This window comes from Saccostrea cucullata, unplaced genomic scaffold (genome assembly GCF_032062105.1).
Source record: "Saccostrea cucullata isolate Sc308-1 unplaced genomic scaffold, CSIRO_AGI_Scuc_v1 ctg12819, whole genome shotgun sequence".
NCBI classification, from domain to species: Eukaryota; Metazoa; Mollusca; class Bivalvia; order Ostreida; family Ostreidae; genus Saccostrea; species Saccostrea cuccullata.
In genome coordinates this window covers 7,417-18,356 of record NW_026921043.1, presented here as the reverse complement: position 1 = coordinate 18,356, position 10,940 = coordinate 7,417, and the positions used below count along the sequence as shown (strand labels likewise).

Here is a 10,940-nt window from a genome sequence, read left to right as displayed (position 1 = left end):
GTATTTCTGACAAGGTCATTATTTCGACCATAAACTTTCGAACTTTAACTACCTTAATGTATCCTCGAAACTGCAATTTTTTTTTAATCCACGAAAATTGATACGCACAAATATTAATGAAACCACAGTGTGATCTGTTGGGATGGATCTAAATCACGAGGTCTATTAATGTTCTGTTGAGGCGGAATTACAATTTTTAAAGTGTTATTTTCCCTCTCGGTTGGATTTCCTTCTCCATCAGATTCCAATGCTTTAACAATTATACACGATAAAACAAAACCAACAATGTTAGAGATACACATAATGATAGAGAGTATAAATGCTACAATCTCCCACTTCAGGTTTCCCACAACACCACACGTGCAATCCTCATCGCCGGTACAAATCAGTATGATCCAGAAGATGGGGACACAACAGATTCCTGTAGCTATAACATTTGTTCCTAAGCTCAGTCCGTTTATCACTCTGTAAATAGTTACCTGTTCAAAAGAAAATACTAGTATGCATATCATAATTGATATAGCCATTCGTAAAATTATAAGGTATTGGAGTTTTATTTTAAAGAAAGATTTCTCTCACAAGTAAAGGATAACATGAAAGAATGATGACACAAAAGGAAACTGTGAATGAACATAGAATAAAATTAAGTTACTTACTCTCTTGATAAAGCTTGAAGATGGTAGATTTCTATTATTAATATCCATCTTAGAGACAAAATAACAAGATATACCACTGAGCAAGAGCTACAATTAAAATAAAAAAAAAGAATCTTTAACACACTTCCAGGAACAAGACCAGGAATTCATTTATTGTAGATAAAACTTTATGATACAATTGCATGGCAAATTATATTATATTATTAATTTATTATCATTATCGCTATTATCTCCATATATTTCATATTACCATATTATACTTTATTACAATGTATATTAATTAAAATATTACCACTGCTCCCGACCATATAAGAGCGCCTTTGGCCACTGAGAAACTAAAAAATCGGTCTAAAGAGACAATTCCAAAGACGATGCTACCTGCTGAAATTCCTATCAAAACAATAGACATCCTGAAGAAATGTTCTGCAGCTTTTTGTCGTTTGTGTGCAAGTTCAACTGAATAAAAGAAAGATCTTTTAATCAACAGAAACACTTCAAATCTCTGTTTTAATTATCTTGATGGGAGAGAAATGATTTTCTTTCATTATGAAAGGAATTTCATGTCAAATCTTTCATTCTAGTTAAATTTAAAATCTGTTAAATTTGTCACATTGGGGTGCCTTTTTGCCTGGCACCTGATCCTACCTCTGATCTAAGAAATCCATATTGGCTCTGCTAAAGTTTGTGTTGATTAAGTGAGCTTTTGAGATTGATCAATGTTCCTTAATTATCTTCACATTATTACATTTTTAGTTCTTACCAGATGACTGTTGGATCTCACTTTCGTTTTGTGCTGTGTTCACCATTTTTGCGCTGACACGATCGAATCTTGTGGCTCAATATATTTATCAAGCGTTACCAAAACCTTATTGAGTAATACTGCGCAGTTTAAAACATTTTCAATGAATGATTGACAGTGTAGTTCTGTAAACATTTAAATCATACGAATAGAGGTGAAGAACGAAGGTTTTTCATAAACTGGTAATAATGGTGGTTTTGACATTTTAAATAATTTTGCAATTCAGTATACTGAAATTTTTGTTATAAAAAATCAATGGCAAAATGATTGCTGAAACAAAGTATCGTGGATACAAAATAAGAGTTGATAGGCAAGAATATTTCTCAGTGAATATTTGAAATATATGCAAGTCATTTTATTCAAAACTTGCATAATAGGTTTTCAGGCAGTTTGTACAATTTTGGAAATTCTTGAAGACGGAAAAGACATCTTGAAGACGGAAAAAACATATGAGAAAACGTATTTTTAGAGTGTTTTGAGTAAATGAATTTGATAGATCATAAAAGAATTAAAGGACATGGAGGAGGATTATTCTTGGAATGGGACGTCATTAACTTGGTACACTTGTACATTTTCAAGTTTTAAGCAGAAAAGACTTGAGATGACTCATTTCTGTGGTTATTTTCTTTTCGGAAATAGTATTGTGTAAAATGCCTTGAAAAATGACAAGTCTCAAAATCTTTGTGGGCGATGCAAGTCCTACATATTTTGTTTGGAAAGAAAATTCCACTGAAAATTGATGTCTTGTACAGCATTTTAAGAAAATACGGGAAAATGCACAGGTTCTTGACGTCACAATTAGCATTTAGAAGGTCATACAATACAATTTGTTTGATCTTATTACATTAGTTTTCATCTATTCAAAAAGCATTATTTTATATCTTGCAACACTTTCATATTTAAAATATACATGTATTTCATAAGAAACAAGATCTCTTTTAATACCTTGTTCTTTTTAACAAAGTTTAACGATTTTATTGACTAAATATTCCTTTTTCAAATACTCCAAAAAGTAGAGATCTTGTTCTTTCATTTCCTACAGCAAAAATTCCTTTTAGAGTATATGTAGGTCTACCTGAGTATCTTCAGTAAGGAATTTACAAATGTGATCTGAGCACATCCATTGATAAAAATATAATAAAACAAAAATAAGCATGTCATATTTTACAGCAAAAAATTGTGTTATTATATTTATTATATTATTACATATTTTAGATAAGAGTTTGTGATATATTAAAAATAGTGAAAAAATAGGGGTCTTTTAGCTAAAATTTTGGATTGATTGTCAGGATATTGTTCTAATAATTGCATCATTGTTTTAGTCGTGCCGTCAAAATTGGTTATATATGAAGCATTGTCAACTAATTTTTCAGAAGTCTTGATTTCTTAAGTCTAAATAGATCCTTTAAGACTGTAATTGGTTGATGTGAAATATATTTTACTACTGTTTTTCGGAATTCTTTATATTCACATCCTTTATGAAATGTTATTCTTTGTAGCAATGTCTGTGTTCAGTACAACGGTTTCTGTTATGTTCAAAACTCTGTTAAACTGTATGAATATATCATGTGTATGGGAAAGATTTTAAAATTTGAAGAAAAATATTTATTTCTGAAGCATTTGTTAAATGTTGAATACCTCCTCAGGTAGAATAAGTCCTGTAGTTTCATCTAAATACAACAACTGCTTGATTTATTTGTATGCAATGGTTTGAGAATTGTGGTATTCTATAGCTGCTAATAATTGACTGTTTATATATATATATATATATATATATATATATATATATATATATATATATATATATATATATATATATATATATATATATATATATATATATATATATATACCATCATTTATTGTTAAATACTATTCAGTTAAAACATTGTCGTTTTGAGTACAACACACAGAAATACGTTAATTTATGTGTCAACTGCTTTTGTGAATAGTCATTTCAAATAAAATTTTGGATGATTAAAAGTTTTTGTCTTTTATCAGATTACTACTAGTAGTTAAAACAATGAAGGAGTTTCTTCCTTATGCTGTTTAATTTAAGCTACTAGACTTTACACAATTGCTCAAACAAAAGTGAAGTGGACAATCAAAGGTGAATAAAAATAAAACATACTTGTAAGAAAAAGTTCTGGCATATCATCTGCACAGAACTAGACACAGTTGTGGCAGTAGTACTGCTCCTACTGCAGTCTTGGTCCGATTTTAATATAACTTCAATCACAGACTCTCTAAATTGCCAGAACATTCCGAATCATCCTATCATTAATATTTTCTAATCTCAAATCTGTCAATGATAGAAACTTATCTTTGATTTTGGTTAATGCTTTCTTGTACCTGTTGGCTATCTTATGTCATTTTTAAAAAAGTTAATAAAGCTATGTAATTAATCAACTGTGTCAACAAATACATTAATCTATCATAACGTCGAAGGCTGACTTACGTTTTTTCATGCCGATTGTTAGGCTCTTATTTAATCTGAAATGTCTTTTGATATTTTCTCGATCATGACATGACATGGCGGGTGTTACCGGTCGACGAGGGAAACATTCTCCTTCATGGTACCTGATTAAATTAACCTCTGATGTTTTTAGAGAGAGGTTCCCTGTTTACTATATTGTTTTGGTGGACTTGACTGTTTTTGATTTTGATTGCTGTTCCTTATCTACATATTTCAACAGTGAAATGAAATATTTTGTAGTCATATTTGATATATAAGCAAAGGGCTAACAATGATATGAAACATATCAGTCAAAATACAACCCAATGATACAAATGGTTTATCATAATAAATTTACACAAAATAGTTTTTTTCATACGTCAAAAAATACTATTTTTAAGAAATTATAATCTCCAGAACTGCGTTTTTCCGACAATCCTCACAAAGTCATTCGATTTTAAATGAATCAAGTACACTGAGCTATAACTGTTTGAAAATGGTCATGAGGATGCATGAAAAATCTGTGCTGTTATACGAAAAAAAATGATGAATTAGTATGAAAAACGAAGTTTTGATATCTGAAAAGACGATCTTTACAAGCTGTACAGAATACGGATGGAAGAAAAAATTAAAAGGAGTGTTACAAAATTGCTGTTGAACTCTGATATTTTTAGAGGTTGGTGTTTGTTCTGCTTTAATGGGCTTTTGAACTTGATTTGTGTTCGTCTTTTTTTTCATATTTCATTCGATCAAAATCTGTTGGAACATACAAAAATATTGGTGCTGTGAGCAACTTGATATGATCTTCAAATGTTAGAATTACATTGAAATACATTGCTAAAACACTAAACAATTAATCACCACAGTTTTTAAAGTTCTGACAAAGGAAATATGAATTTAAAAATATTTTTACTTCAGACAGGTGCCTCATTACCTTATAAATGTTTAAGACAAAACACGGGTTCTAATTGTCTATTGAAAATATACACATGTACATTACTGAGAAGGTATAACAAACTTGATGTGTATCAGAACGTAAAACAGAAAATAAATTGTAAAAAAATGAATTAGTGAGAAATCTGTCTTCATCTTATTATTGCAAAGAAAAGTCAGAGCTCCAAACATATTTTAAATAGATTTCCCTTTTAGTGAAAGGTTTGATTTTCATAAACCTTCACCCGAAGGAAGGACGATCAACAGTATTTCACTGAGGTTTCAGCATTTTTTCCGTGTGAAAGAAAAAAAAAAACGGTTCCCGGATTTATTTCCCTTTGTCTGACAACGCCGCTGCAAATAATTATAATGATGTTTTCTCGTAATTGAAATTTTGAGGAAAAATTACAGAGCTTATTCGTCCTTCGTATTCTCTATATATCTACAGTGTATTTTTATTCTGAAAACTCAAGAAACAATCAAAGAAATTAAGACTTTAAAGTTAAGGTTTATCATGGAGACCACTATTCATCATTATTTTCTGAGCACCCCTTAAATAGAATGATGAAGTATTCATATCACATACACAAAGACGTCAGAATTTTTATATTTTAACAGGGATAACTCTCATCAGAAGGACCGGTCTCCACGTCCCACAGTGGGATTCGAACCCGCGACGCATGGGTCAACTCCTTATTTCGCGATTCTAGAGCACACAGTCTGCATGATCTGTTCAATAGTTGAATATTTAACTGTCTATAAATGCTTGTGGAATACTGATAAATAAACTTGAAGAAAAACTAGTTAAATTTAGTATTTACATCGTCAACTTCCCCATTTTGCATACATAATTATGGAGTTATGTACCGTGATCACTACATAATTTATATTGTTTATGTTTATCATTTATAAACTGATTTGTTGTACAAGAGCATGTTCTTGTTTTGAGAAGTTTTTAGAGGCACAAGCACGGAAAACATAAGTTGATGTTAAACGACTTTCGTCATGTTGTAAGTCAAGGATTTCAAGAATTGTCGAAACCTTGTATCATGAATTTATTTATCATTAGCCTGCTCTGTTTATGAAACTGTTATTATGTAGAGCATGTTCTTGTGTATGGAATCAAGACAAAATAACCCCATATGAAGGTGGACATAGTGTATAAAATTTACAATACAATCGTGAATTGACTGATTTTGTTGAATTATGTCTTTGTTGAAAAGGTATAAACTGTCTTTTTGGTGTACTTTAACTTTTTTGACTTGCGCGTTGATAAACCACTGAAACAGAAGGAACGGTTAACAGAACATAAGTTAATAAGAAATCAATTAATTTCAATCTACACATTTAGCCCTTTATTCCAGATCATTCATTTCACATGAGTTTAAATCCAGAGAAACTTATTCGGGCAAATTCGTTGCTCGGTAGGTATGATCCACCATACCTCACTCCAACTCTGGTGTTTATTACATCGCCTTTCTTCAAATTCAGTATTGTCAGTGTAGAAGCTGAGGCTGCATCATCGTGATTTCCCGAGTCAGCATATGCAACGTCTTTAACGACTCCATTTTTTACTAATTCTATAACACTGCATGATCTATTGTAAGAAAAAGTAGTTGTGTGTATGACGTATACCCCTCTCTCTGGAGCTGTGAACTTTCCCGACTTGGCGTCATATCCGTTACCAATGTTCGTCTCAACGCGATCATAAACGAAAATTTTGTGCTTGGATAGTGTCTTCCCTTGAATGTTACTGGATATATAAGCATAAAAGGCAATTTGCTTACCTGTAAAAAGAAAATACAATTGCAATTTTTTATCAGTTAAAGTTACATGTTCCAATGCATACATATGAATTGATAAAATTTTCCTCACAGAAAAAGAATCAAACCTTAAAGAAATCTATTTCAACGAAAGCTTTCATATTCAGTTTGTCGATAAATGAGTATATTCTGACAATAGAAATACTAGTAAGTTTTAAATCAAAACAAAAGCTTCCATATTAAACAGTTTTTTTTTAAATTTAAATACCACTCCCTCTTGTAAGTTGAGTTCCTTTCCTTTGTCCACAGAGACTGCAAATTGTATCTTCCATCTCCTTCCGGTCACATGATTTACTGCCATTAGCAAAGCCAACGAAAAGAAAAAAAAGCAACGATGGTCCAAGCATGTTGTAGAACAACTAAAAAAGCAGAGTGCACAGAACTTCAACGTTGTCCCCCTCTTTTAAAAATCATAATTTCGTGATTAGATAACAGATGAGGGATCTCATTACAAATTATTCTTTCCCATGCAACTTTTAACACTATCAGCTTCAATTTAATTTCCTTTTTTTCTCTTATAGATCACACGTTGTTTCATTTCAGTTTCACAACGCTACAACTGTATAGTATTACGTACATAACTATGATATATTCTCTACTGAAGGTGAACGTTTCTTGTGCCATGAATAATAATTACTCATTTTTTGGTCTCTATCTTTAGTTAATTTTAGGAGCATTTATTTGTCAGCCACAAGACACAATCAGAATGAACCAAGACTTTGATGTGATTTGATTATTTTGAAATAATTTACAAAATTCAACTAATCTTTGAAATTCTTTCAAAATAGCATTTCTCTGGAGCATTGAAACTCCGTGAAAAAGAAGAAAAAAAATGTTTTATTCCTTTATGTTTTTGCTTATTCTTTGGCGTAGATTTATATTGTAACTTAAGATTCATATACGGGACAATCTGTGAAATTCCTTTAGCAATCAAGTCCCTTTTAAAGGTATTTCTGGAGTAACTAAAGGTTGTTTAAAATATTAATTTTCCTGTTCCTAATGTCTGTAATGGGGTTAAAATTCGTGTATGTGGTATCTATATCAATTTTTAGGTCAGAAGACACGTTCTTCCAATATCTGCTTTGTATCTTTTGAAAAAATTTAGAATAAATGCTGATAATTTTTATAATCTTGTGATATTTAAAATGTCTTGAATAAGTAATATTGACAATTTCCAATATACACTGAAAAATTATCATTAAAAACCCTATCCTCTTGAATCTTGTACAAATGCCTAGTAAGGTACCAGAATTACTTCTAAGGAAACTTGTCATATTTGGAAAATTAAACATTATTGAGGAACGTGTCATTTAACCTTAGAGATGTGCATGGAAATTGTGCGCTAGTCGAAAGATGCATCTTTTAAACTGTATTTTAAAGAAAACAAAGTTCTTTACTTTTCCGTTATTAAACTGGCAGTTGTTTAATGCAGAGATTCGTGTTCTTTTTTTGTTAAATTTGTATATCCAACGCTTTATGATTCTGCATTATTGAATCTTTGCAAAGTAACTGTACAGAAAACACATTAAGTGATAACTAAAAATGGAAAAGCATCTCAATGCAGGAATAACTTTTGAATTCTACAAGTCATCCGAATGTTATTCAAAGTTTAAACAAATAATTTCTGAAGCCCTAGCTGTGCAATAACGTTTAAATTCATATGCACAAGATAGCCTAGGGACATATTTGTTTCTTTGAAATTGCTTAGTTTATATTTCGGTTGGAAAAATTAGTAGGCAAAGTATATCAAATAAGGAGATAACTAACAGTAACGTATTCAAGGTAAAAAAAAAATTATTGAAACAATAAAGATTGAGAGCAGAGCAAAGCAAAAGTTCTTAAACATCAGAGGTGGGATCAGGGTGCCATGGAGGAGTAAGCATCCCGGTCACACGCCGCTGCTTGAATTGATCGGGCAAACAGAAACATCCGTAGACAATTCACAGTGTAAACAAACGCCTAACCATTTGTATGAAAAACTCCTGCCAGCATTCGACTTGATGGTAGATGAATCAATGTATTTCTGACAAGGTCATAATATTGCCGTAAACTTTCAATCGTTAGATTTAAATGAGCTTGTTGATATATATTTTATCATCACCTTGTTTTTCAGTATTTTGCCTTGTCTTCTGAATTTGTTCGTATGTAAAGCAAGCTTTGCATATCGAATCAACTGTGAGAAATAATTATCATTTAAGACCATTTAAAACAAGTTGATTTTCCAAGGTTTGTTTGAACATATCTTATTGTATAAATACTGTAAAAATGGTTTGAACACAACTTCTAACAACTTAGTAAACTAGGTTCTCACCATACAACTGTCAAAATACTGTAGACCACTTAATTTTCGCGAAACCTTAATTTCGCGAGATAGTCATTGACTCTTTATTAGCGAGAAAAAAATTTTCACGAATCATGGTCATAGCCGTATATAATCTTAAGGAATTCTATTATACGCGAATGAAATTTTTGCGAGCATACCGCCACGTGTAATTAAGCGAAAATAAAGTTCTCGCGAATAAATATTGATTCATAGTATGTACATAGGGAAAATAAATGAAAAAGGAATATTGATGTACAAACATGTTTGTTAAATTGTTACATATAATGAATATATAACTATATAGAGTGTAAGTGTTAGGCAGTAATAATTAAATAATTAAATCTACCAGAATCTCTTAGTTTTCTCAAGGGTGTTAACAACTTACATAATATGTTATATTATACAACCTCGTTTGCTTTATTGTTGAAATAGAATATTTAAGACAAAACATTTAAATTTAAAGTTTGACTGTAAGTGTAAATGAAATTTAAATGTTTTGATTTTTAAATTTCTTAAATATTCAACAATTTATCAATTCAGAAATTAAAAAAAATGTTTATTACAAGATTTAATTATTTAAACAAGGTTTTTCTGTATTCAAATAACCCTTAATAAATACAGAATTATATGTGAAATAAGAATTAAGATGTAATCAACAAAAAGTCTCATTATCAACTGCACAGTGAAAACAACAAATGATCGTTATATAGTTAGATAAAAAAAATAAATTTCTTTTAAATCAGGATAAATTCATACAAATTATCAACTAATTTTAATGCTTATTTGACTTTAAACTGTCAGTTTAAAAACATTTTTTCATAAACATGAGAGAACGTGTATTTGTGTTACAAAAGTCCTGTCATTTCGAAGCCCATCACGACTTATTTATTTATTGTCCATTTTGCAATTGCATTTTAAAGTGAGAGGCCGTATCCAGCTCCCGTGAAAGGGTCTGGATATCTCTGTCAAGTGAGAAACAAGACATGCATGTGAAAAAAGTTTCTTACACAATTTTGTAAATAGAAAAACATTATAATTGTTGTTACTTTTAATATCCTGTCCCCACACTTAATTTTTAATTTCTTGATAGTTTTTTCTATTATAATCATGTGGGAGGCCGAGCTAGGGGTTTCATAAAGTGAGCTCAGTGGAAAAAAGTACGTGTACAGTATTTCAATGGTCATCCACAAAATTACTTTGTTACATATTACTCGTATTTAAATCATAAGTACTCTGAAGTTTGAAAAAAAAGAATAATGAAAAAAGTAGCTGGAGTATTCCCTGTTTTTTATATTCTTATGAAGAAAAATGTATTGAAAACGTATACATGAGAAGAAGACAACAATTGAAATGACCTTTAACTCGATATTTTGTATAACTATCGACGAAGGTTTATCAAAAACATGTAACAATAGTTATATATGTCAAATCGGTTTATCCAAGTATGACCACGTAGTTTGGGTAAAAATATTATCATATGTCATTGATCGGGAAAGATGGAATGTTTGCAGGGAAAGTGAATGGCGCCGTTGGCCGGAAGTAGTAAAGCCGTATTCCTATGACTCTTCCCGATCGCACATATTAGAAATCCAACGATAATATTTTGACCCAAACTACGTGGTCGTAATTGGTGGAGAATCCGGGTAAATCAACGCCCGTGGCTACTGCATATATTTTGCAGTAGTTTGATCCCGTATACCTAAATAAGCGAGTTTCTCTACGTTATGTGGACTTCTCAGCATGATGATGGACAACTTCCAACTTAGACCATCTTGGACGTCACGGACTTTCCCCACAACGAATAGTGAAAAACATCCACACTGTTTCACTAAGTGCTTTAGATGTCACAGACCTGGACACTTCGCCAAGGACTGCAATTTTCACACCTCTCAGAAGTCAAAGTCGCATCTGGTACGTGACCGACACAGAATTCAAGAATACTTCCAGCAAA

General features: G+C 31.1%; 2 protein-coding genes across 2 annotated transcripts; both read right to left on the bottom strand.

Moving 5' to 3' along the window:
- Positions 1 to 57: 57 nt before the first annotated feature.
- On the bottom strand, positions 58 to 1,505 carry LOC134259043 (uncharacterized). The gene is made up of 4 exons (XM_062741640.1): positions 1,417 to 1,505; positions 949 to 1,112; positions 657 to 743; positions 58 to 479 (listed from the first exon to the last, which is right to left on the bottom strand). The coding sequence occupies exons 1-4, from the start codon at positions 1,460 to 1,462 to the stop codon at positions 114 to 116; spliced, it is 663 nt and encodes a 220-aa protein (XP_062597624.1). The 5' UTR covers positions 1,463 to 1,505; the 3' UTR covers positions 58 to 113.
- A 4,712-nt stretch (positions 1,506 to 6,217) lies between these two features.
- On the bottom strand, positions 6,218 to 7,013 carry LOC134259044 (complement C1q-like protein 2). Its single transcript, XM_062741641.1, has 2 exons — positions 6,875 to 7,013; positions 6,218 to 6,630 (listed from the first exon to the last, which is right to left on the bottom strand). The coding sequence occupies exons 1-2, from the start codon at positions 7,011 to 7,013 to the stop codon at positions 6,218 to 6,220; spliced, it is 552 nt and encodes a 183-aa protein (XP_062597625.1).
- Between the last annotated feature and the right edge of the window lie 3,927 nt (positions 7,014 to 10,940).